At 44.5% G+C, this 24,280-nt stretch overlaps 1 protein-coding gene across 1 annotated transcript in view; it reads right to left on the bottom strand.

Moving 5' to 3' along the window:
- Vapb (VAMP associated protein B and C) overlaps positions 1-24,280 on the bottom strand; it is a 43,997-nt gene that overhangs the window by 8,404 nt on the left and 11,313 nt on the right. The window contains exons 2-5 of the mRNA XM_015480283.2: positions 19,414-19,566; positions 6,099-6,202; positions 2,691-2,771; positions 741-917 (exon numbers count right to left, since the gene is read on the bottom strand). Coding sequence (XP_015335769.2) covers positions 741-917; positions 2,691-2,771; positions 6,099-6,202; positions 19,414-19,566 — 515 coding nt within the window. The remainder of the gene's footprint in view (positions 1-740; positions 918-2,690; positions 2,772-6,098; positions 6,203-19,413; positions 19,567-24,280) is intronic.

The raw sequence follows: 24,280 nt of genomic DNA, 5'->3' as shown, positions 1-24,280 counted from the left end.
GCACACTGGCTTACTTCCCGAGCCCGACACCTGCCTTACCACCCAGTGCAGCCCGACGGGCCCACACCCAAGCTAGATACCGGAGTGCCCCCTCTGCACTCCACTCTCCCTCCACTAGGACAGCACCATATCCCCAATTTCCCTACCACATCATCAGTTTGATGAGCCAGTACTGCCTAGACCTATTTAGAGTCTTTAAAAATATGGGTCAGTTATTTTGCCCCTTAAAGAGACTTAGACCCATATGAATGGCAGGAAGTAGGGTTTGAAAACACATGTTCAAAATAACCACTGCTGATTTCTAATTCACACACTGAACACAGGTTGTCTTGTTTTTTTCTTTTCTTTTTTTGAGGATAAGAGTTTAAATTTACCGGAGGATTTTCTGCCCAAGGAACAGTGGTCCTTACTTGGGGGCTTTTGGGATCCTTTTGAGAACGAGATGAAAACTATGAAAATTTCTCCCCCGGTGGGCTGGGGCTGGGGCTGGGGCTGGGGCTCTGTGGTAGAGTGCCCGCCTAGCACGTGTGAGGCACTGGGTTCGATTCTCAGAACCACATAAAAGTAAATAAATAAAGGTATTGTGTCCATCTATAACTAAAAATATATTTCAAAATATTTTCTCCCCAGGTAAGAAAAACTAAACAAATACAACAGAACTCAACCAAGGCAGAGACCTGTCGGCTTTCCCGTCCAGGGAGGCTGGCCCTGCTCTCTGCAGAGGAGGTGGCTGCTGTTACCTTGAACTGTTTGTTCTCCTCCCGCAGCCTCTGGACCTCCCCTTGCAGCCTCTTGCACTCTTCCAGCACCTTCTTAACTTCAGAGTCGTCCAAAGAAGTAGTCAGAGATTTAGACACCGACGGTGCTTCTGTCTTGGATGCAGTTGTGGATATAATCTTATTTATTTCTACATCATGCTGTTCAGAAATAAACGAAAGTCCAAGCATCACAAACAATGTAAAAAAGGATGTTTTTAAGCAAAATGAGGTAGTTCTCATTTCTCACACACCACACATGTACTGTTTTGTCCACACTGTAATAAGTCACATTTATTTTTTAAATGGATCAATTTATCTAGTATCTTAATAACCTAAAGCAACCGGGCCCTAGAAATTATGGATAAGGGCAAAGAATGCAGTTGGGCTGAGACTAATACTTCAAAGAAAGAGAAAAAGGGCTGTGCAAATGGCACTATCAAATTCCTGCCATGCAAAAAATTAGCATACTGTAATTGTGCAAGCTCAGGAATTATCAGCCACAAATTACTCTCACCGTGAAGATCTGAGCATCCCCAAGACTGGATGGGCGAGGATGGGAGGATGGGGAGAGGACTGCACAGGGCAGTCTGTCCCAAACCTGGAACTGGATGCTGGATGAAGGAGAAAACAAACGCCCAGAGCCTCCCCCTCGGCAGGTCGAACACATCCTGGTCCCAGTCATATTTTGCTGTGACAGCCTTTCCAGATGCATTGGAGAGTGGGGGCAGGGCACATAAGCAGGCTGGGGAGGTGACTGGGGATTGCTGCCTGGGGTTCTGGGCAACATCTGGATACTAGATCTCTAGCTCTGCCCTCCCCTTCCCACCAGGGAGGGAATCCTGGGAAGCAAGGCCCAAAGTTACTAGCCCAGAGCCCAGAGCTAGGACCAGAATCCAGGTCTCCCAGCCCCTAAACCGATTCTACATTGTACAGAATATACAATGAGAAAAGGGGAAAATGTGACAATTATTCATTCAAAGAAATAGGATGATGATAGTGGCCAGTTACTGAACAGATAAAAACTGTACAGTGTGACATAAATTAACAGTATTCCCCAAGATCATTCTAGATGATGTTTACAGAATGCTTCAGAGTATTTCCATTTCCCAGCCCTGGCTACTAATGGCCAGGGTAGTTTCATATTCTGCATGAGTTTTAAATTCTTTGTTTTTAATAAGTTAATTTTTTTTTTTTTTACTAGCTTTGAAGGAAGTCCAAATTAGCATTTTAGATACAGTCTCCTCTCTTCAACTGGTCACAGTGAGGGCCAGGACAAGTTTGCCCCTGGTTTCTCACCAAGGAAAAATGAGCTGATGGGTCGGTGGAAGGTACTCCTCCCCCCAGCCAACACCAGAGTTACATGGAGTCAGGAGATTTTCAGTGAGGGGTGGTTTTGCTCCCACTGCAAACAATCATCCAGCCCAAATGTCACTAGCGTTGAGGTTGAGAAAGCCCCATCTAAAAGCAGACTTTGATTGAAGAGGTAGGTGGGGGAAGGGAGAGGGGGAGGTGGTGCTGAAGGAAAGGGCTGACAGGGACACTTTGTAAAACAGAGCCTAACAGCTTACCACCTGTCCATCAAGCACCATGATAAAGGGCAAATTATTCCCTGCTTTGGTCTTGCTCACTGTTTAATAGCAGCCCATCACTTTGCCAAGCCTAAGAAGTTCTTCAGGATTTATGACACCTCAACAGCCACCAAGCTGCATTTTCAAGGGAACAAACTGTTTCAATTAGTTGTCTTTCTGCAAGACTTTTGAAGGCTGATTTTATAAAGGCCCACTTATTTGTTGACTTCAGCTTATTTTTTTTCTTCATACATTATGGGTAGGAAAATAATTTGCCAACTTAGATCTTGGTTTTGCAGGAGATGGTATGCAAATAAGTATCAGCTTGCAACATTCAATTACTGTTAACTATAAACATACTTACTGGTTTATCATTTTCTGCTGGCAATTCAAACACACATCTAAGTTTTGAATCCATAAGGTCTTCTGGTTTTGCCTCCTTCCACTAAAACAATTTAAATTTAATAATCAGGATATTATAAAGCTGCTGGAAGAATAATTTTCCTCCTATAACTGACAATTTCAGAAAAATACTCCTAATGAGAAAGTCCTGATATACATCAGATAAGGAACTTGTGAGTCTCCTGAGATTTTGGTACTTTTAGCATGACAAGATTAAGTGCCCTGCTTTCCTGGACACTAACTGTACTCCACAGCCCCACTGTCTTCCTGCCTGACTCCTTCAAGTCCACCCATTCCTCCCATGACTGGTCTGTGGGGATGCACAGGAACCCAGAGAACCAGGGGACAGAGAGGGGTTTCTGCATTACATCTGAATGACAAAAGGGAACTTTGTCTCCTTAAGAAAATAAAATCCACAGGGTATCCTCCCTGAACAACCTGGGCACATGCCATCTGGGAGTAGCTTCAAACCCGCCCTGCCAATTACCAATGGAACACAGCACTTGTAAGTCACTCTTTACTACTGTGGTTGTATCTGCCAACCCCTGCCTGAGGGCCACACCCACTCCTCCCTCCACTCTGCTGACAAGAGCACCTTCTTGATCAGCCCCAGGTTCTGGGATAATACACTTCTGATTTACTCCCCTCTCAGCAGTGGAGGATGGGCATTCAGGGTGCTCTGAGAATTACAGACCAGCACAGCAGCAAGGTTACAATCCAGAAAAGGAAGGCATCCCCTCCTCCCCTCTCCCAGACCATGCAGATAGCAGCCAGAGCAACAAGGCCAAGAACTCAAATCAGGAGACAATCTGTGTGTCTGACATAAGGGGACTGCCATGCAAATTATGGCAGATCCATCTAATGGAATAGCATGCTGTCACTCAAATAATACTGAAGAGTGTTAAATTACACGGGGGAAAGCCTCAGGATATTAAGTGAAGAAACTACAAAGGATATTGAAGTCCATTCCTCTGTGCACATGCCCCAGTGGATGTGTGCCTATGTGGGTATGTGGATACATCTTAAAAGAGTACCAGGCAAGTCTGGTTATGACTGGATGCCAAAGCTACCCAGTGACAAGTGCTAGTGGGAGGGATATTTATGTGGTCTCAAAGTATCAGACGACTCAGGGCACAGCGATCATCTATTAACCACGGGGCAGATATGCTTTGAACTCAGAGGTCCAGCAATTGCATCTGAGCCATGTCACCAAACAGTATCACCAAGAGAGCAACAACCCACCATAAAATGTCTCCATGTGACACCACCTATGGAATGTTCTTGCCAAAAAGATACATAAACTGCCTTTAATCATGAGAAAATAATCAAATAGGATATTACGCTTTCTATAAGTCAACCAGCCTGGACTCTAAAAAATTGTTTTAAAAAGTTATTTTTAAAAAATCCAAAAAGGGTAGGAGAGTCCTCTACTATAATAACGAAAGGCCATTTTTAGAATAATTGGAAATGCTAAACCTAGATTTATCTATTGGATTTAATTCCGGATTAAGGTTCATTCTGTTGGCTGTGCTCACGTCCTGTGGGCCTGAGAGAGACTGCCCTTGTTTTAAGCACTTGGGGATGAAAGTCACAACACCTGCACTTGCATGCAAATGGCTCAGCAGAAAGCAAAGTAAGGACAGGAGGGAAGCAGATGGGCAAGAGGCTAATAAAGGGCAAGCCCAGGTAACAGTCAGTGGCCAATGCACTGTCTTTACTTTCTATGTATCAAAATAAAGAGAAAAATGTCTTAAAATAAAGAAAAAGGCGTGGCTCTCGTGAACAGGTTGGGTTAGTATGAAGGAACCCGACTCCATTCTACTTCTGGCTTTTGCTTCTTTATGTATTTCCAAATTTTCCTACAAAGAATTTTTGTAAGAGAACTTTTAAATGTTATAAAATAATCACACTAGGAAACAAATTGACCCTTTATCGTGTATGCAGAGCCTGGCCCATTACACGCCAAGGTAGTCAGGGCCAGGTGCTTCTAGGCCCTCAGACGGGGCTTGCCAGCCCACATAATGCCATGAGCTGACTGCCTCCCCATGATGCAGGTGACCAAAACTTCAAGAGGGACTGAACTGCAGAAGGCAGAACTCAGCTTCAAACCCGAGTGACCATGCACCTACTCTTTTCACTACATTGTTCAGCAAAAGCCAGACAGAATACACGTGGATACTGTGTATTTTGAATCTGCCATAGGAGGTGACACAACACGTTCCAGGGAATAAAAGAGGAAGAGCAAATGCTTTCATGATGGTTCTTATGAAAAGACAGCCTGCTGCTGCTGCTCTCTCTCAAACTCAAAAGTACCTGACTTACCCTTCATTTTCTGCCCTCATGTTAAAAATCAATGAAGATGATCAGTTACGCTTTTTCAAGGCTAAAAGAAAGGCTGAGTGGTGACACTGGGTCATGAATCCAGCTTCTGCGTGAATCCTCCAGCAGGAGAAAATTTGGAGAGGGGAGGACAGCAGGGAGCCCAACACACTCCCTCTGGGGCTGGCAGGCTACAGGCAGTGATGAGCGGGTGCTCCTGCCCTCCTTTAAACACTGGGCACCAGGGAGTCAGTGCTGGTGCTCAGACTCATTAAATGAGATGATAATAGACCTCATTCACATGTGTAAAAAGCTTGCTTTGAGGAGAATTTCCATCATAACCTCCTTTTCCAGAAATAACCGATAATATAATATTGTTTATTTAATTTATAAAAATGAAGTCATTCTAATTTTACCAAAATTCAATACATAGCGAAACATATTTATTCAGGGAAAAAAATGAAGGGACCTGTGGTTAAAAAAGAAATACTCAAGCTGGGGACGCAGCTTGTGGTAGCACCCTTGCCTAGCATGCATGAGGCTCGAGTCTGAGGCCCAGCACCACAAGGAAACAGACAGACAAACCAAAAGAACTGAAAGAAGAATCATGCTTATGAGAACCAAGACAAAAAAAAGGAAAGAAAGTGTAAGTGGGAAAGGACATTAGTATCCACCACTCGTGTCCTTCTGGATTGGGAAGGAGGGCAAGGGAAAGCATGTTCCCCACAGCGACATTACCCTTTCCTGGGGAGAAGAAAGGGGGCAGCCCAAACTATTTACTACATGAGCCATCAGAGTAAGGAACTGCCAAAACAAACTTGAGTTTTTAAAAGCCAGAAAAAGAATAGTATTCTAGAGAGCTTCATAAAACGTTAAAATTATTCATTGGTTTTAGAAAAACCAGAAAGGTAGTCAAAATACAAACCTCCTTGAAAACATAACTCCCATGTAAATAATTTTGACACATTTTGAAATGCATGCACCCACAGTTCTGTACCTAATTGGTTTTTGTTATTATTACTGAAAAAAGTAAGAAGCATTCAGTACTTACTACTGCTTCCATATCAGAAGTGTCAGTTGGAGCAAACATAGACTGAACCATAAACTTGTGTTTACTTTTCTCATTGGGATCATAATCGAAAGGCTGTAACATCACTGAGAAAGAAAATATTTCATTAGGAGGGTCAGAACTCGGTTACCAGTGCCATTTGTCATGCTAATACTTGTGCTGTGGTGTAAAGCAGTTTCCCAGGCATTTTCCAAGGAAGCAAGAAGAGATGACCCACACCTCCATTTTGCAGGTCCCCCTAAGGCTCAGAAAGGTTAGGGGACTTGCCAAGGTCAGAGAGCTGGGAACAGGGCTTAGGACTCAGGTCTTGGTCCACTGGTCTTTCATTCCTGCAAACCCACACAGACATCTGTAACGAGCCTTAGAGAATAGGAAAGCAGGGCAGTAACTTTGTGTGCCTTTGTGCTCAAGAAAACATATCCAAACGATCTTTTCAGGAACTAAAAGAGAATAATCCAAGATGTTTAAGGCCATTTAAAGAACTGTTATAGCTTCTCTCCACCCCATTCCCTGCACAGTTAATCAAGGTAATGCTTGAAACATGATTTTGGCAACAGAATGCTAGAGAATTCTCATAAGCAAGATGTTCAGATAAGAGGGAAAAAACAATACCAGCTCAGCACCCCACTTGGTCCCTAAGAAGCTAGGGTACCCTCCCTTAGGAACCTGTGAATGAGCTCCTGCTACTTGGAGGTAGGCACCTGCCCACTCTGACTGGCTTCCTCCAGCCCATTTCCCAGGGTAGACTGGGCCTTACCCCTGTGAAACCACCACTGCTTTCAACTCTGTGACCTGCTGCAAGGCTTTGGCTAAATCTCGAACCTACTTAAGTTCACCAAAACAAAACTTCACAGGCAGCAGAGGCCTTCTGTAACCCACAGGAGCTACCATGGAATGAGGGTTTCCACGTGCCAGAAACTGGGCTTTGTCTCCAAGGTCTATTATCATCTCATTTAATCCTTAAGTGGTGGGTACTATTGTGAGGGGGAGAGAAGTGTTACCTTGATGCCTATTTTTCAGATGAAAAAAAAAAAAAAATGAAACACAGAAAGTTAACAGGCTTGCCCAAGGTCACACAACGAAAGAACACAAACTCAAGCCCAGGCAGGGTGTTCTGAGGGCTTATGCTCTACCACCACCAGGACCCAATGCCTTGTTCTGACAGGGCCAGTCCTGTCCTCCCTGACAGGGCTTCCGCCACCTTTTCTGCTAGGCACCCATCAGTGCCCTGCCTGGGAACCCCAACTCAGGGGTTTCTCCATGGCCTGGCCACCCCTGCTGCAGATAAAGACAGGTGTCTCTAACCTCAGTATACACATAAAGAATCTGGGGCTCCACAGAGAGAAGTGGCCTGCCCAAGGTCTCAAGGAAGCCACACACTGGCAAAAAGCCAAGGCCTCTGTCTCCAAGTGCAGCCTGGCACCCCTTCCACCCACCAGGCACTCCGACAGGATCTGGGTGTAGGCTGCACCTCCAGCCCTATGGCAGTGCTCATGGGACCATGGTTGGCAGGAAATAGAAATGGCAATTTCCCCCACCCATCTTGGGGATGCAGGAGCCCGTTCCATCTTTGTAACAGAGAAAGACCATGAAAACTTGATCACATGAAGGCCTGAAATATACAGGTGTGCCTAGTCACCTGGGCAGCGCTGTTGTCACAACACCCATCTGAGCACTTTGAGTGACAAGGGCACTTGCTGGGAGACTTCTTCATGACAAAGTTCAACAAATGTGAGACAGCAAACCTTTATTAACATAAGGCTGTGTACATGTGACATCCAGTCTACCTACCTTACAGATTACCAAGATTAGAATGCTCCGTCTGGGTACCCGATCCAAACAGTGTGATACCAGCAGAGGGAAAAAAGATCACTAAAAAAAACACAAGGCCACTTTTCTTGGGATCTTGCTCTTGCAGATTCAGTGGACGCCAGGTCTGCCCTGCTATCGGCTCTGGACCTGGACTGCGACGAGGTCCAGCACTGCAGAGCTGGTGTGACCTTCCAGCAGATGGACCCGAACACTGCTGGACACCAGAGCCTGACTTAACTGCAGGGATGAACGCCAGAGTGGAGGTCGAAGCCCTAGACTCTTCTGAGAGCTAAACACCCTGCTTCCGCCACCAAAATGGCCACATGGAAGGTGAACCCTGCCCACTCAGCAGCTCTACCCACTGCACATGTGCCAGAAGCTTTCTTGGGTAGCAACCATCAACATTGTCCAGAGATGGAACAGAACTTCGAACTACTGCGAAGATATGCTCTCACTTTTAGTACTCAGGTGAATTGAGATTTAAGACTCTCCAGTCTCATTGGGCAGTGACAGAATCATTTGCTGGTATTTTTCAGTGTGGAAAAGAAGAGAATGTTGACCCAAACTACCACACCTGGGTTTTCAGAAAAACATAGAAGCGCTGTGGCCCCTGTCCACTCTCCCCCTTCCCTAAGGCACTGGAGTGAGAGGGCAGCGAGTGTTCACCCAAGACTCACCACAGCCAAGGGCCACTCCCTTTCACCTCTCCACCACCTCTGTGGTCTTCAGCCCAATACCTTCACCTCACGCCTAGGGAAGGGAAGGAAGATGACCTTGACCAGCACCTGCCAGTGTCAAGCCACCAAAGAAGGCACATGCTCCTTAGTCCTCCCACTCGACCCTCACAGCAACCACCAAAGAAGCCCATGTCTGCATTTTCTAGATGAAAAGACACAGGCTTAGAAAGCCTGAGTGAACAGCCTCACCTGGGCTCCATGAGCAGAGCACTGGACAGCAGGACTGGCTCCAACTGGCCCCATTCCAGAGTCCAACTCCCCCAGCAGTTCTCAAAGTACAGCCCACAGACCCCAAGGGCTCTCCACACCCCCAGTCAAATGACCCATGAAGTCCAAACGATGGTCACACTAACACCAGAACATCCATACCTTCTCCCGTGTCGCCACTTAGGCCCACAGTGCACAAGCATGGTGGCGACGCAGGAAAGCGGGCCGTTGCCATGGGCTCTGGTTGTGCACTCTAGTTGTAAAGGAAGCCAGTTCACTTAACAATGTTTTTGATGAAGTAAGGAAAGTACTAATTTTACTAAATTTCAACCTTGAAAACAAATCTTTTTAGCCCTTTCCCCATTTTTCTGTGATGCTGGGAATCAAACCTAGGGCCAAACATGTTAGATCAGTGCTCTACCACTGAGGTACATCCCCAACCCTCTCGTTTAAATTTTATTTTGAGACAGGCTCTTGCTAAGTTGCCCAAGCTGGCCTTGAATTTTGTGATACTCCTGCCTTAGCCTCCCAAGTAGCTGGGATTATAATTGTGTACCACTGTGCCTGACCTTTTTAGCCCACTTTATGATGAAATGATATTTCTGCTGTCCCCTAAGTCCAAAGGCTGCTGTGAGCAATGTACCCAGGCAGCTCTTGGGGCTGGAAATGGACCTGTGTTTCCCCATGGAACATTCTTACGTGAAGGAGCAACCAACAGACAAACTGGTCATTCCAACCCTGTACACTCTTGAAAATGAACTAAGTAAGCCTGCCACTTCAAGAAAGACTTACAGTTGTTGTTCCCAATAACAAAACTCAGGCTTTCAAGCAAAAATTATAATCATGGAAAATTTAAATCTGCCACCAAGAGCACCCAGTTCACCCAACACTTAAAAGACTCTTATTGGCCAGCTCAGTATCACAGCACTTGACCAGCAAGTGCCCTGGGTTCCATCCAGAGTTGCAGAAAAAATAAGACTCTTCTGATGAGATTGGTGGTAATAATGATGAATGTGATTTTTTTTTGATACAGCATAACAAATGATGTCAACATTTGGAAGATATGTATAACCTCACATTCAATATTTTTCAAACAATCCACAAGTGATATTACAAAATCCAAAGTGTAAGACAGACCAACACATTTCAGTGAAGCAAAATTCAAAATGCTCACAAACATGGCTTCAGAGTCCACATCATAACATTTTCTTACATGTAAGAAAATGCCACTTTCCCAGCAGCTTGTGAGGCTGAAGCAGGAGGATTCCAAGTTCAAAGCCATCATTAGCAAGATCTTGTCTTAACACAAAACACAAATAAAAACAAAGGGTTGGGTTGGGGATATGGCTCAGAGATTAAGTGCCTCTAGGTTCAATTCCTAATACCAAAATAAAAAATAAAGAAAGTGCTACTTGGCTCTTCCAAGTCCCTGTTTCCAAGATAAAAAAAAAAAAAAAAAAAAGGGCTGGGGTGGCGGGCAGGGTGGCGGGGTGGAGAGAAAAGGACTACAGTCACACAATCTGTTTGCTACATGAACTGTGAACTGCCAGTCAAGACAGTTGACAAGGTCAAGGACTAGGCCATATATACTTTTTTAAATATTTATTTTTTAGTTGTAGTTGGACACAACACCTTCCTTCTTTCCTTCCTTCCTTCCTTTCTTTATGTATTTATTTATTTGTGGTGCTGATGATCGAACCCAGGGTCCCACACATGCTAGGCAAGCGCTCTACTGCTGAGCCACAACCCTAGCCCCTAGGCCATATTTTTAAAAATATTTTTATTTCATTAAAAATGTTATAGTCAGCCAGGTGCAGTGGAGCACACCTGAAACAATCTCAGTGACTCAGGAGGCTGACTCAAGAGGATGGCAAGTTTGAGGCCAGCCTCAGCAACTTAGAAAGCCTGTCTCAAAATAAAAAATAAAAAGGGCTGGGATGTGGCGCTGGGTTTAATTCCCAGCACCAAAAAAAGAAAAAAAGTTACTGTTGACAAAATTAATAATTGTTAAATTTCTGAATTTAATTTCTAAAAGACATATTGATACAAACCCAAACAAAAAAACTCTGGGTCTTCAATATTCATGAGTGGAAGGGGATTCTGAGACCAGAACATTTGAGCACCATTACTCTACACCAAGCTACCTCATGGGCCCCCTTTAGGAAGAAAGCAATGCTGAGCAACTCGCATGAAGTCACTGATGGCTCTGTGGCCCCCTCCTGGGAGAATTTGTGACTTAGAAGAGAGAGCAGCTTGACCCAAACCAAATCTGAACACAGCCTCTCACGCAGGGGCCTGGGACCCCTGTGCTCCTTCAGCCAAGCATGCACTACCTTTAGACATAGCACACTCCAGGCTTCCTGTGCCCCCTGCCAGGTCACCACAGCATAGAGATGGAAGAACCTCTCGATGGGTCGAGCTGTCAAAGAGGAGTGCCAAGGCACAGAGCAGGGGACTGGAGATGGCCACCACCCCAGAGAGCACTGCAGGGGCCTCAGGAAGCATGTCCAACTGCCCTTCTCAAGCACAGGCAGATACTTTGAGAACAAACCTAACGCCTAAATGCCCTGGAAAAGCGGGTGAGTGGATATGTTTCAGCAGGGAACAAGAGCCTAGGAGGGCCTCAGCATGAACTTCCTGGAAGATTTTGGTATAGGTGGGCACTCAGCCCCTGCTCCACAGCGCTGCAAGTGGAGGAGCTGTCTGCCACCCACTGGTTCTCCTTCGCTTGAGGGCTCTCAAGCTGACAAGCCAGAGTAGTTACCCAGACAGTGGACAGTCTGCAGATCCTTGGCACCTCATCTTCCACACACTGCTTAAACACAGTCCTAACTCATCAGAAAGTTTGTCTTTCTCACCGCTATTATGTCGTGTCAAGTTCAATTTGCTCTACCCTGTTAGCTGAAACTCCATGAGACCATGACAGATAAATGTTGTTAATCGTTTGTTCTTTCAGCTCCATACATGCAAATTGTGACAGAAATTATATACTTTTTTCTATGACAGGCTATAAAAGAGCTTCCCATTAACTTAATTTATTTCACTTGAATACCAGAGACACTGATGATAAAACCCTCTTAAATGAACCATCTATCCTACTTTTAAAATGTATCTGCTGATACTACTTGCCTACATTAACGCTCTGGGATACCACATCTGTGACATTACAGACTGCGAAGTGAGCTCCTGCTAAGAAAGGAACTCTGGGGTCATGAAACATTAGATCAGCAAGATCAGACTTTCTACAAAAGAGAAGAAATGAGAATATATGCTACTTAAACACATACTCCCTCAGAGGAATGATGACTTGATTAAATGCAGCACAAAAGCAGCTTCTAGAACCCAAGAAAGTCAGGGCATCTCCACCTGCTTCATAAGGTAACAGAACAAGTGAACAAAGCCCAACAAGTAAGATGGCATACACTTCATTGCAGAATCCTGCCACGGACATGTCTTCTCCATGTCCTACATGCCCAGTCAGCCCAGGCCCCAGTGACCCACCTCCAGATTTCCCCTGCCCCAGTGTCTCCTCCAACCATCCCATTTCTTTCCCGTCCAAGCACTCTGTATGACCCTATTAGTCCCAGAAATGTAACCTCCCCCAGCACCCTGCTCATATCAGTAATTCCTCAGATTGAACCCTCCTCTAACAAAACCTATCTCCTGAATGGAAGACAATCAGTTCAGTTCTTCATATCCTGTTCCTCGGATCTCTGGTATTTCCAAACAACAGGCCATCCTTCAGGTCCAAATAGTGCACACCAACTCCCTTATTCCTAAACCTGGTGAAATTCTCCTGACATCCCCAAAGTCATCTTCATCATGTGGCCCTACCTGGCACGTCCCTTTTCATGCTATTTAACCCTACTTAATCCTAATATATCACATCTTTTGGGACTTATTCTGCAAACACAGCCCCGTGAGGACAGGTTCCCCAATTATGGCATGTATCAGAACCAACTGCAGACCTTGCTGAAACACAAACTGCCACCCCATCTGCAGAGTTTCTGTATCTGCAGAGTTTCTGTGTCGGCAGGGTTGGCCTCGGACCAGAAATGTGCACTTCTCGGGAGCTGCCCAAGGCTAGTCCCTGGAAAACCCAACTTGCTCTGTTTCCTAAAGCTCCAGCCCCTTCTGAAAGCCCCACATGTGGGTCCTTGCTGTGAGCTCTGAAGTCACTAGGAGAGTCCTAGCTCACTCTGACATGTTTGCTTTTTCTCCCCAGTGGGTATGGATGTTCCGAGAACTCACATTCAGGTCCATCTGCACGTTTTCTCAGGGGCCATGAGATGAACCTTCTCCCTTTCCCACATTCAAAGCACTCCTGAATCATACTCCCTCCAGAAATCTTCTGGGGCAGCTAGAGAGGAACCCTTCCTCAGCTGTCTGATCTATCCAGAGCCACTCTCCTCCGTGTGGCCACACGTGGCTGTGGTCTTCTTTTCCCTGTGGCCTCTCACTGGCTCCCTCACTCACACGCACATCAAAAGCCCACCTGTACCAAGCTGCCTTTGTGGTGTCATAATGCAGTCACCACTCCTTTTTTTAAAACTAATGAAAGACAAACACCAAGCAGAGCTCCCAACCAGCTGAAGACCAGGGTTGCACAGTGAGGTGACACCACTCCTGCCCAAGCAAAGAAGCTTGACGTTTTTGTTAGACCACGAACCCTTACATAAGCCAGTTCATTATTCCTCTCGGGTTCTCCAAACAGTGAAATCCTAGCCCCATTCCAGTTCCCTGACTAATCAGGGACCCATGCATGGAACTATAGGTCTCTCAACCAATAATTAATTTTACCTACTTAGAAATAAGTTAACACTGAATTGTCTTGTGTTTTTTATAGGATTTTCCAATTTATGAAGACTGTCTTTATAAGCTCCTCAAAGTCTGATTCATTTATTTGTGCAGAAATCAGTACAGATGCCCTCATCTTTTGCCCAGGATCAACAGAAGATGAGGCAGATTTGATATAGACGCCAACAACGTGGTTCACTTGCTTATTTTTATAACTACCTTTCTTAACATAAATCTTTTCCAACACACTTTCCCATCTCCCAAGGCTTAACAATGGAATATAGCATAGTCTCTTTCTGGTCACTCTTCTGTTGTTACTATGAACCCTAACTGCACACTAGTAGACACATTAGTAGACTTAGAAGCCATGTCTCTTGGGATTGACCAGCTAAGCTGGGAGGAAATGTGCTGTGGAGGCTTAGGCACCTCCGGACACTTTCTGAGCTCACCCTCCCCAGGCTCTCTGGCAGTCCTTCCCCTTCTGCTCCGGACTATCACAGCTGTCTGTCAATGCAGCCCTTTCCCTTCCTTCTGTGATGAACTGGGAGCTGCACAGGAGGAGCAGTGGGTCCCAGTAAGAGCCCACAGGACAATGCTTGAGGCTGGGGCTCAAAGGTGCCAGCCTGGGAGGACCTGATAGAAGTGTCACTCCTGACTGCTCAGCGAACCCACAGATTCTGTGCTTCTCAGCCACCTTGGGAGATGAAGGTCCCTTCAGCTAAAGGAGAGCCCTCATGCCCTTGCAGTCCTCCTGATCATCACCTTTCAAAGTATAAAAAATAAAATGTGCCATACCCATTAAAGAAGCCTAAATATTACAGTAAACTTTGAAAATCTCAATCTCTCTCTCTCTCTCTCTCTTTGGTAACAGGGGTTGAATCTAGGGGCGCTTTACCAATGAGTTACACCCCCAGCCCTTTTTATTTTATTTTTAAATTTTGAGACAGGGTCTCATTAAATTGCTTAGGGCCTCGCTAAGTTGTTGAGGCTAGCTTTGAGCTTGCAATCCTCTTGCTGTAGCCTCCCAAGTTGCTGGGATTACAGGCGTGCACCACTGCACAGCTAAACAGAGAATCTTTAAAAGTATCAATTAAACTGAATTTTTGTTGGCAATTTTCTTTGTTTCTTTCTTTCTTTTTTTAAAGCCAGAATCTAATCTGGAGAAAAAGATTAAAGACATCTTTTAAGTGTGAATGTGAGTCGTTCCTATCTGAGAATAATAAGCCTGGTTCATGAAAACCATTTATAAAAAGGTTGTGCTTATAAGACGTCCAGAGCATACGCTCAAACAAGAGGAACGCTGCCTTGAGGAAGCTGCAGCCCAGCAGCTCTGCGGTCCACACCAGGTAGCTGAGTGTGCCTGGCTCTTTGTCTGCAGACTCACACACTTTTACTCTGGTACTGATCACTTGAAAGCTTCGACCCTAAGCTGGCTGGTCCAGGGCCACCAAACAGCTCCATTAAACTGAGTCAGCAGAATCTTGACAGGACTAATTATTAATTGTTGTAGTACCCAATTACATTAATTGACCAATGTTTCCACCCAAGAAGAGTTGCTGATATACATTGTCTTTGCAGGATTTTATTGGAAGAATTTTATGCTTTAAATGTGATTGAGAAGAATGCTGAAAAGGCTGTATGGCTGTATGTCAAGAATGAACACTGCTCTTAATTCTCTGGATTCTCACTGAAAATACAGATCCTGACACTGGGAGATTCGTGTTTGTCTGTCTTTAATACACTTTCAATTCCCAGGGTACACTTAGTAAAGTGTATCTGCACCTAAATATTGGTATCTCTAATGACTCTTTTCAGTGCCCCCCCCCCCACATACAGATATTTTGCATTTCTAATTTGCTTGGTACACAGGCAAGCAATGTGCATAATTGAACTGCAAATGGAAGCGTGCTTGCTACTTTAGTGAAATTAGAATTCAGTGAAGGTTATAAAAATATTAAACTTACTATCATATTACAGGAAGCATAAGCATTTGTGATGGGCCCATGATTTTACCACTTCACCTGCTGTACCCGCTGGCAAACATGGTTTGGAATATTAATGGAAAACCCCCTCATTATTAAACTGCAGTATTAAAAAAGAAAATCCACTAACAGCTTACCACAAAGTCATCTTCAGAAATTATCTACCTTAAAAACATTTTCCCACCATACAGTTCAGAAACAGACTTAATTTTGAAAAGCTAGACCAAACAGGGAGGCCCCCCACTGCCTCACACAATTCATTAATTCAAAAAGTTCTATTTTCCTTGCAGCTGAAGTCTAGGGGAGCGGGGATCCAATCTCCTCTCCTGCAATCTCCATTTGAGTGTGCCTATTTTGCTGAAGTCCAGATTTGAATAATTCAAAGCCAGCTCCAGTGGATGATGCAAGTCCAGGAGCAAGGGCCCAAACCAGGGTGTTCTGGACCAGTAGTGCAATAGAGAGGGCCTGCATCATACCATGCCTCATACCACAGGCACAAATCCCAGAAGGGGATACAGGAGAAATGAGACACAAGCAAAGACAAGAACGCAATCCAGAGAGGCGTGCTTTTGCCCAAGTCCACAAAAGAAGGGCAGGTCCCACTCTGTCCAACTGTCTCTCTACCACCTGTGTTTATTAAAAGGGAGATTTTTTTCAAGGACCCAGTAAGTAAGTGACTTGCCATGAACTGAAGAAAACAATAGGTCAGAGCCTGAACTTTTAAAACATAGTGGAAGGTCCCTTGGGTATCTGAAAGGTAAGAAGAGCTTCCAAGAGCACAGCTAAAGGACACCTGGCTCCACCTGTCACAGCACATCTGTGTGCTTTCCAGAAGCTGCAGCCTCTCTAGCCAGGTCCCTCCCTGGGCAGGAATCATCGCCACCATCCTCCCCTCCTCTTCACCTTCCTTCTTTCCTTTCTTCCCTTCCTCCTTCTTTCTTTAAAAGAATGATTTACAGCCCTTTCTAAGAGCTAGCACATCCCCCGGGCTTTCAGAAATGGGAGCAATGCTCTAGTGGCGTCCTTTTCAGGCATGCTGTGACATTCTGTGTGGTAAGCCAGGCAATGCTGCTAGTATTTTAAGTTGATTTGATGAGCACCTTTTACAAATTATATTTGAAAATTTACTAGTGGCTTTTCATTACAAAACAAATGCATATTACAGAAAGAAGAAAACATATTAATTTATTCTGAACATTAAGAAAGGCACATAAATTGAGAAATTAATAAAATGGGTTTCAAAAAGGTAATTCAAATATTATCCAATCCATCTTTAACAAAATAGCCAGTTTCTGTTGAAGCCGGTAGAAAAACTATGCAATTACACACGGGCACCATGCTTCCAGTGAGTGCAGTATCTGCAATTTTCTGGGAAGTGGACTCTACTCTCCATGTGACAATAAGAAAACCAGAGCCCACAGGGGCTAGCAAGCTGGGCACAGGTCAACTGACTGCTGAGGAGCAAAGCAGAGCCTCCTGCTCAGTACCAAGAGCTCTGAGCACAACATGTTAAGCCACACATGGCCATGTGTGCCCAGGGGAGGAGGGAAGGCTGACCTTTGTGTAATTATACTGCCTGTCCACTGATGCTTCCTTCTCCTGGGTATATTCCCTCTCCCAAAGGAACCTGGTAACTCTGACACACCAATGTCCTGAGGTAGCTGCACTTCAAGCAGACCCCTGGACAAGGACAGGGCTTTTTATCCCAAGATATGCATGTACAATAAGTGACTGGTGGCTCTCAGCACCTGAAGCTGCAGCCTATGGGGCCAACCTTCCCAAGTGGCGAGGCAGCCCTGGAAATGCAATAACTCTGGCTCAACTCAGGTTCCCTTCAACACTGAAGTAAATATTGAATAAAAACAAAGGAGCCTTTTCTCACCTGCAAATATACCTTGGTCTCAGCTGGGGAAGGCTTGCACATACACGGGCACTTCATCATACAACTGTTTTTTTCCCCCAGAAATACAATCCACTTTAGACTCATTTGTAAGCATGGCCACCTGAACTCCATGAGGCAGCACAGTACCACCAGGAGCTAATACCCTCATTTCAAACAACAGCTCTATGCCTTACCAGCTGAGGACCCCAGATGACCTGTACCCAACTTTCTCATCCACAAAGAAAAGGCCACAACCACAGATCTTTACCATCCTGAAGTAGTGAATGATAAATTAAAATAAACGCTCAGAGGGAGTTATTACTTTTTTTAAAAATTCCTCTTATGGGGAAAGATGAATATTTCTGAGATACACACATTTATATTGATACCAAAAAGCACATCTACACTGTACATTATCCACTGAGATAAGTTTATTCAGAAAACTATACTGCTTCCCCCATATTTACTTTGGAAATGGACAATTTTCGTCTACAGACAACCTTGCTCAAATTCATTATACACAAGAAAATTGTGGGGGGGAGGGAGGCTAAAAGAAGAAAAAAAGATTTCTGTCATCATTGATTTCAACAGAAAATAAATGAGCCACACAGAGCCAGGGGACCCAGAGATGCCAGCCCCCAAGCTGCTCCCCTTCTCTAGCACGCTGCGGTGCAGAGTGGGCCACACCTTGGTTCTATCACTTTCCAGCGTCATGAACCCCCGACCAAGAGTCCTCTTCTTGGTAAAACAGTGGTAACAGAGCCCCCCTCTCAGGGCAGGTAAGAGACAATATGAGATAGAATACAAGCAGGTCCAGCACAGAGGGCCTCAACCAACACTGCTTTTCACCATCCTGACCACCCCTGCACAAGACTCTGCTTCCAGAGTGCAGAGCAGGTCTGCAGGCTCCAAGAGAAGTCCACGGGGAAGCTGGTGTTGGACGTCATCATGGTAGATGCAGGGAATAAGAGTTTGCAGAAATGATCAGATAATGAAACACCTTATATCTTTCCAAAGAGGTGAATCATTTTCTTTTAGGTGTCAAATGAATAGCCAAATGTATCACAATCAAATCTATCATGGAAAAAGCCAGACAGGTACTTGCGTCAAATAAATGGTAGCTTCTAATGATGCAGAAATCTCTGTGACACTGAGTCACCTGGTATTTAGAAGATAAACACACACTTCCCCTCTTGGCTCCAGAAGTTCTAATGAGCTAAAAGTTTATTCCATTTCTAAAGGAGATCTGAACCATCACTTATACCTCCTTAATTCTGAAATTCAATTCTCAATTTGGGGACTTTACCAGCATCTTTTCAAAAGCTGGACTTTGGAAAATATATGTACCCTCAGATAGAAGCAAGGATCAGACATGCTCAAAACTTACACCCTTGAACATATTCCATTTTCTTCAGCCCTCATCTCCCTTAGCTTTTCACAATCAGTAAAGTGCAGTTACCAATCACTGGAAATGACATGGGCTTAATGTCAGAAATCATTTAGCTTAAATAAGAAAATAACTCCATTTAGCTTTCTCCCACAAAGTAAAATTAAGTTTGTTTAGCCCTTTTTTATTTATTGCCAAAGGGCAGATTTAATTTCAAGGCAGTGAAAGCCAAACTCATTCTGAAGTCAAGTCTAAAGTTACCACTTTAATTTTGCTCTAACTATTGAGGCGCAAAGGCTGCAAGCATTAAAACAAAGAGGAATTAATTATGGAAAAACCAAAGGTGATAGGGACCACCAAGCTCTTTAATCAGGGCAGAGGGCTGGGGAAGGTGGAGAGCAGCCTATCCTCCTACAGTGCTCCCCTGTGAACCCACACTTTCGGAAAGCCCACTGGCTCCAGGGTCTTCCAGGCCTTCAGTCTTGGGACTTACCAGATACATTGACTGAGGCCCCTGCATCAATGATCCCGCTGTTGGGCCTCACGCAGTACCTACGAGGTGCGGTGGTCTTCACTTTAAAACACACATTTCGGTCTGTTGGGTTGCCAAGCTTTAAGTTGGTGGTGACGACATCGGTGAAGGGACCTGTTGGAGTAAGACAGACACTGATTGGGAAGCTTGTGAGCAAAGTTTATCAAACAGACTAGATTATGGTAGGGTGGGTATGGAATATGTTAAAAGAGGACCCAAGGTGCAAAACTCTCGCTAACACATCAGTGGCTGGACAGCTGAGCAAGGGTCAGGTGGAGCCTGATAGCTGGTCCACCGCATTCTCATGACTTCACCAGGATTCTGACGTCTAGCATCTCACTGAAACTCACAACATCAAGACTACTGCTGCTTGAGACGAGAAAATAGGCTCAGGAAGGCAAGTTGCTGTCCAAATTTCCACACCAGTTAGGGGTACTTAGGATGGGAAATTTGATGGCCAAATACAAGGCCCGTTCTCAACTGAGCTAAATACTCATTTCCTCAATAACAAGGGAGCATGTCAAGACTACCCGTGGCTCTCAGATGTCCTCAAGAGCAGTTCCAAGAGCAGCAGACACAAGACAGATTTGGGGGTTAATGTGGGTGAACGCAGAAGTCCTTAACAATCTAGTGTTGCTGCTAGAAAAGTTCCAACCTCACAGGGCTCACTGAGAAGTTAGAGCCCTTCAGGGCAGCCCACACCTGAAACAGCACACTTGGCGTTGACTGCCCTGGCGAATGGAAGAATGAAACAGAGCTCCATGCCCTGAGGATATTTTTTATTACTATTATTTATTCATTTCCTACTTTATTAGCTTTTTTAATTAAAAAACTAAAATATTCTTCTTAAAACAAACCAAACAATAAGATGCATAAAGAGAAATTAATAAGCACTCTTTTGTCCCCTGAGGTAATGGATACAACCATCTGGGAGATCTCGCCACATCATCTGTGCTCAGACAGCACATATACCACATGTGTATGCGGTGGGGAGGAGCAAGTATGAGAACACACGATTCATATTACTCTGAAGCCTGCTGGTTTTCACCCCCCAATCCACAGCAGACATCTGATCACAGGGCTTACTTAGGAGTCAGGTGGCAGAGCTGAATGTCAGGTGCCCATCAAGTTCACAACCTTTGAACACAGTCCTACCTTTCCCTAGGCAGGCCCTGCACCCTGCCTTTACAGTGACAAAAACACAAGACACAGGGAGGAGGGGCATGTACTCCTGTGATCACACAGAAATACACAAAGGCTCATCTGTCCCTACCTGAGGAGACCCGACAAAGACACTCACATTTGTACTTGGAAAATTTTTCTAAGCTCTTGAGGGACAAAGGTTATACTTGACCTATTTCTGTGTCCCCAACACTGTGCCCACCATCAAGGAGAAGTCTTGAGAAAAGAAGGATGAACATATAGGGAGATGGACAGGTGGAGAGAGGGGAGGGATGGATGGATGGATGAAGAGATGGATGGACAGATGGCAAGATGGATACATGACAGAGAGAGGGATGAGAGAGGGATGGAGAGAGAGAGATTGATTTTTTTTTCCACTAAGAAGGAAACTACCCATGGATTAACTCTAGCAAAATTAAAATCTCAGTCTGATTTCTTCTACAGGTGTCCATAGTATAAAAAAAATCTATATTATATGGACTTAACTTAAAAACAAATTAAGAAATCAGTAATGGTGGACAGGAAGAAAGGAAAAGGAACTCAAATCCAACACCGAATAAACTACAGCCAGTTCTGCAACAAGAAAACACAAATTTGTCCAAATGTGATTGATGAGCATATTAGGAAGACAATCTGAGCATAAAATGATTTTCACATTTGCTTATGCATAATTTTTTCTTCAAGAAACCCTAAGTGAACACAGAAAACTGCACCCTGAACCTGGCTGCACAGAAATCTGCTAAGCACACATCCACACACACCTCAGTCACCTTTATTCAAACGACCTCTATCCACCCCATGGGGCACTCGCTCCACAGGTCTACACAGATGATACAACTTTCCCTCTTGGCTTCAGGTGACCATCCTTCTTCCACGTCACAGTAACAGCCAGGCTGCAACTCTTCTGACACACGTGTACTGGTGAACTTCAGGTGTCTCCTAGGGAAGGAGCCATATCTGATGTAGCACGAGTACCGCTCCCATCAGTCCCTCTGTGCGTGCACCATCAACACAGTCCTGGGGTCGTGTGTCTGGCCTCCTTCCCTTGTTAGCCTGTGGTTTTTGCAGAGTGTGGTGATTGTACAAATGTGTATGGAGAATCACAATGGATTGGCCATACTATTGGCTCATCTATTGTTGGTGATTACTTACACTAAAAGTTATTCTCATTCTGTGGGCAACATAGCCTTCAAGGACTAAATACCCCAGAAGAATTTCTCACCTTGTTTACCTCTTCATCTGCTTAATTGCCTCTGGCCCTCCGGACTCAGCTGGAAGTCATGGGAAAAGGCTTCCTAAAGGGTCAGGAGGCCTAGCTGTATCCAGATATGGGGAAAAGCAGTCTTCAATATTTCATCTTAGCTACCAATTCCATCACAAATAACCTTCCCTCTACACTCAGAACACAGGAGGCAGGTACCTTGTGGCCTAAGGGCTTTTCAGCTACAGTGAGAGAGAGCCAGATGCTGACGATGCTACACCCTAGTAGCAAGCTCTTGGCAACCATGGAGAAACAGGACACCTGGTGCTGAGACAGTGTCCAGGGGATTATGGAGGCAGCAGCTCTCCTGGGCCTCTACCCTATTCCACCCTCCAGTGCTGAGGTCTGACCTACAAGGAAGATGGAGAAAGTCTGATCCCCCACCAAGTCTCTGTTTGCTTAAGGTGGTAATCACTTCAGCAAGCATAGGCTAAAAAAAGAATAGTTAAACACAGCTCTGACTCTCCAGGGTCAAAGAAAGCTATAAGGTCTGCAAACCTACACAAGGTCAAACAAACCACCTTGCACACATATTCACTGCCCCACACATAGGAAAAAAAAAAAAAACTCTAGTCACAACTCTGCACAACACAGCTCTAGCTGAAGCAGACCCACAGTGCTGGAGAGAAAACAGTGTGTCTACATGAAGTGACACCCGCAAAGGATGGACATTCAGATGTGATGCAGGAGGAAGGAATTGGTGGCAGTCTGTGACCCAAACACCTATGAGGCCTCAAAGCTTAGATAACAGTCTTCCTCCAGGACATGGAGGCACCTTCAGCTTGGAAGGCCAAGAACCCAAGCAGATGTGCACTGTAGTGAGTGTGTGGAGGTGTACGGGCTTCCAGCTGTTTCCAGCGTCTCTCCCACTCCTGAATGAGGCCAGGCGGGAAGCCTGGGTTTAGGTGTTTGATCACCCCACACACCAGCCTCCTCCTGGTCCTCTACAGCAAAAAACCAAATTAAACTGCAAACACTAAGCTGTTTGCAGGAATTTCCCCAGATTACTCTATTACATAGCAATCTAAATGGTGTTTCACCTTATATAAATCACATAAAAGGTAGTATAAATTATTAAAAGAGAAACAATATTTGTAATAATAAGCAGGATGAAATAAACACCCCATTCCCCCTTAATATTCAATCCTGGGAGTTCTTGGGCTTTCACAAACATTTATTTGTAAAAATCCAAAGGGAGCTATGTTGAAAATATGCACAACAAAACAACATCACTGGTAAAACAGCAAAGTCCCACGGGTAAAAATTAAGAAATGTTTACCCATCCAGTCCTCCACTACCCACTCTGGGCAATTTACTCTAAGAATCTTATTGAAAATAAATTCTATTCAATTTGAGTAATTACAGGAGATAAACCATGTTAGTGTGCTCCTCTTCCCCTGTATTAATGAATTAGAACACAAAAAAACCTCAATAAAAATGATGTAAAGGGTTACGAACATCATTCAGATTTTTACTAGTCACTTTCATTTCATAAAACTGCCATTTCCATTAAGGCATTATGTAAAAAATGGGATTTTACTATACAAACATGCATATTTATCACCAATGAATTTAAACATTGCTTATAAAGTACAAAGTCAATTTTACAAATGAAATCTCCTTCAAAAGTTAGAATTTGTTCTTTTAAGAGATGAAAAAATTGATTTGTCTCCAGTACCTCAGTACACTTTTAATCATTCTTCCTTCTAATATTCTATTCCTTATTTCAGATGTCTATGCAAAGCTAGAACCTAAGTATCTAAAATATGAAACTGAAAGAAAATAAATATAGCAACATGAATTGGGAGACATTAGGAACACTCTCTCTTTTTTTGAGACACAGGGTCTCATTGAGTTAGTATCTCGCTAAGTAGCTGAGGCTGGCTTTGAACTTGCAACCCTCCTGCCTCAGCCTCCAGAGCTGCTGGGATTAAAGGAGTGTGCCACCAAGTCCAGCAGGAACACTCTTTAACACTTTATTTTTCTAACAACTTTAAGTGTTTTTTTTTTTTGGCGGGGGGGGGGGGGCGGGATATACTGGAGATTGAATTTGGGCACTCCACCACTGAACCACATTTTGTATCTATTTAGAGACAGGGTCTCACTGAGTTGCTTGGCACCTCACAGTTGCTGAGGCTGGCTTTGAATTTGTGATCCTCCTGCCTCAGCCTCCCGAGCCACTGGGATTACAGGTGTGTGCAGCAGGCTTATGTCCCATATTTTTTGTTTGCCTATGAAAATTTACATAAGGTTGCAAAAGATGCTCCTGAAACAGCATTAACTGGTGGAATCTGAGCTCCTGGACATGCTCTTGTGTCAGATAAACCAAAGCACAGCATGAACTGCTCCCTCGTCCCGTCCCCCAGGCCCTTCTGAAAGGAAGAA

This window comes from Marmota marmota, unplaced genomic scaffold (genome assembly GCF_001458135.2).
Source record: "Marmota marmota marmota unplaced genomic scaffold, marMar, whole genome shotgun sequence".
Taxonomy (NCBI): domain Eukaryota; kingdom Metazoa; phylum Chordata; class Mammalia; order Rodentia; family Sciuridae; genus Marmota; species Marmota marmota.
Note: the sequence above shows the minus strand (reverse complement) of the source record. Positions and strands in the feature narration are given on the sequence as shown.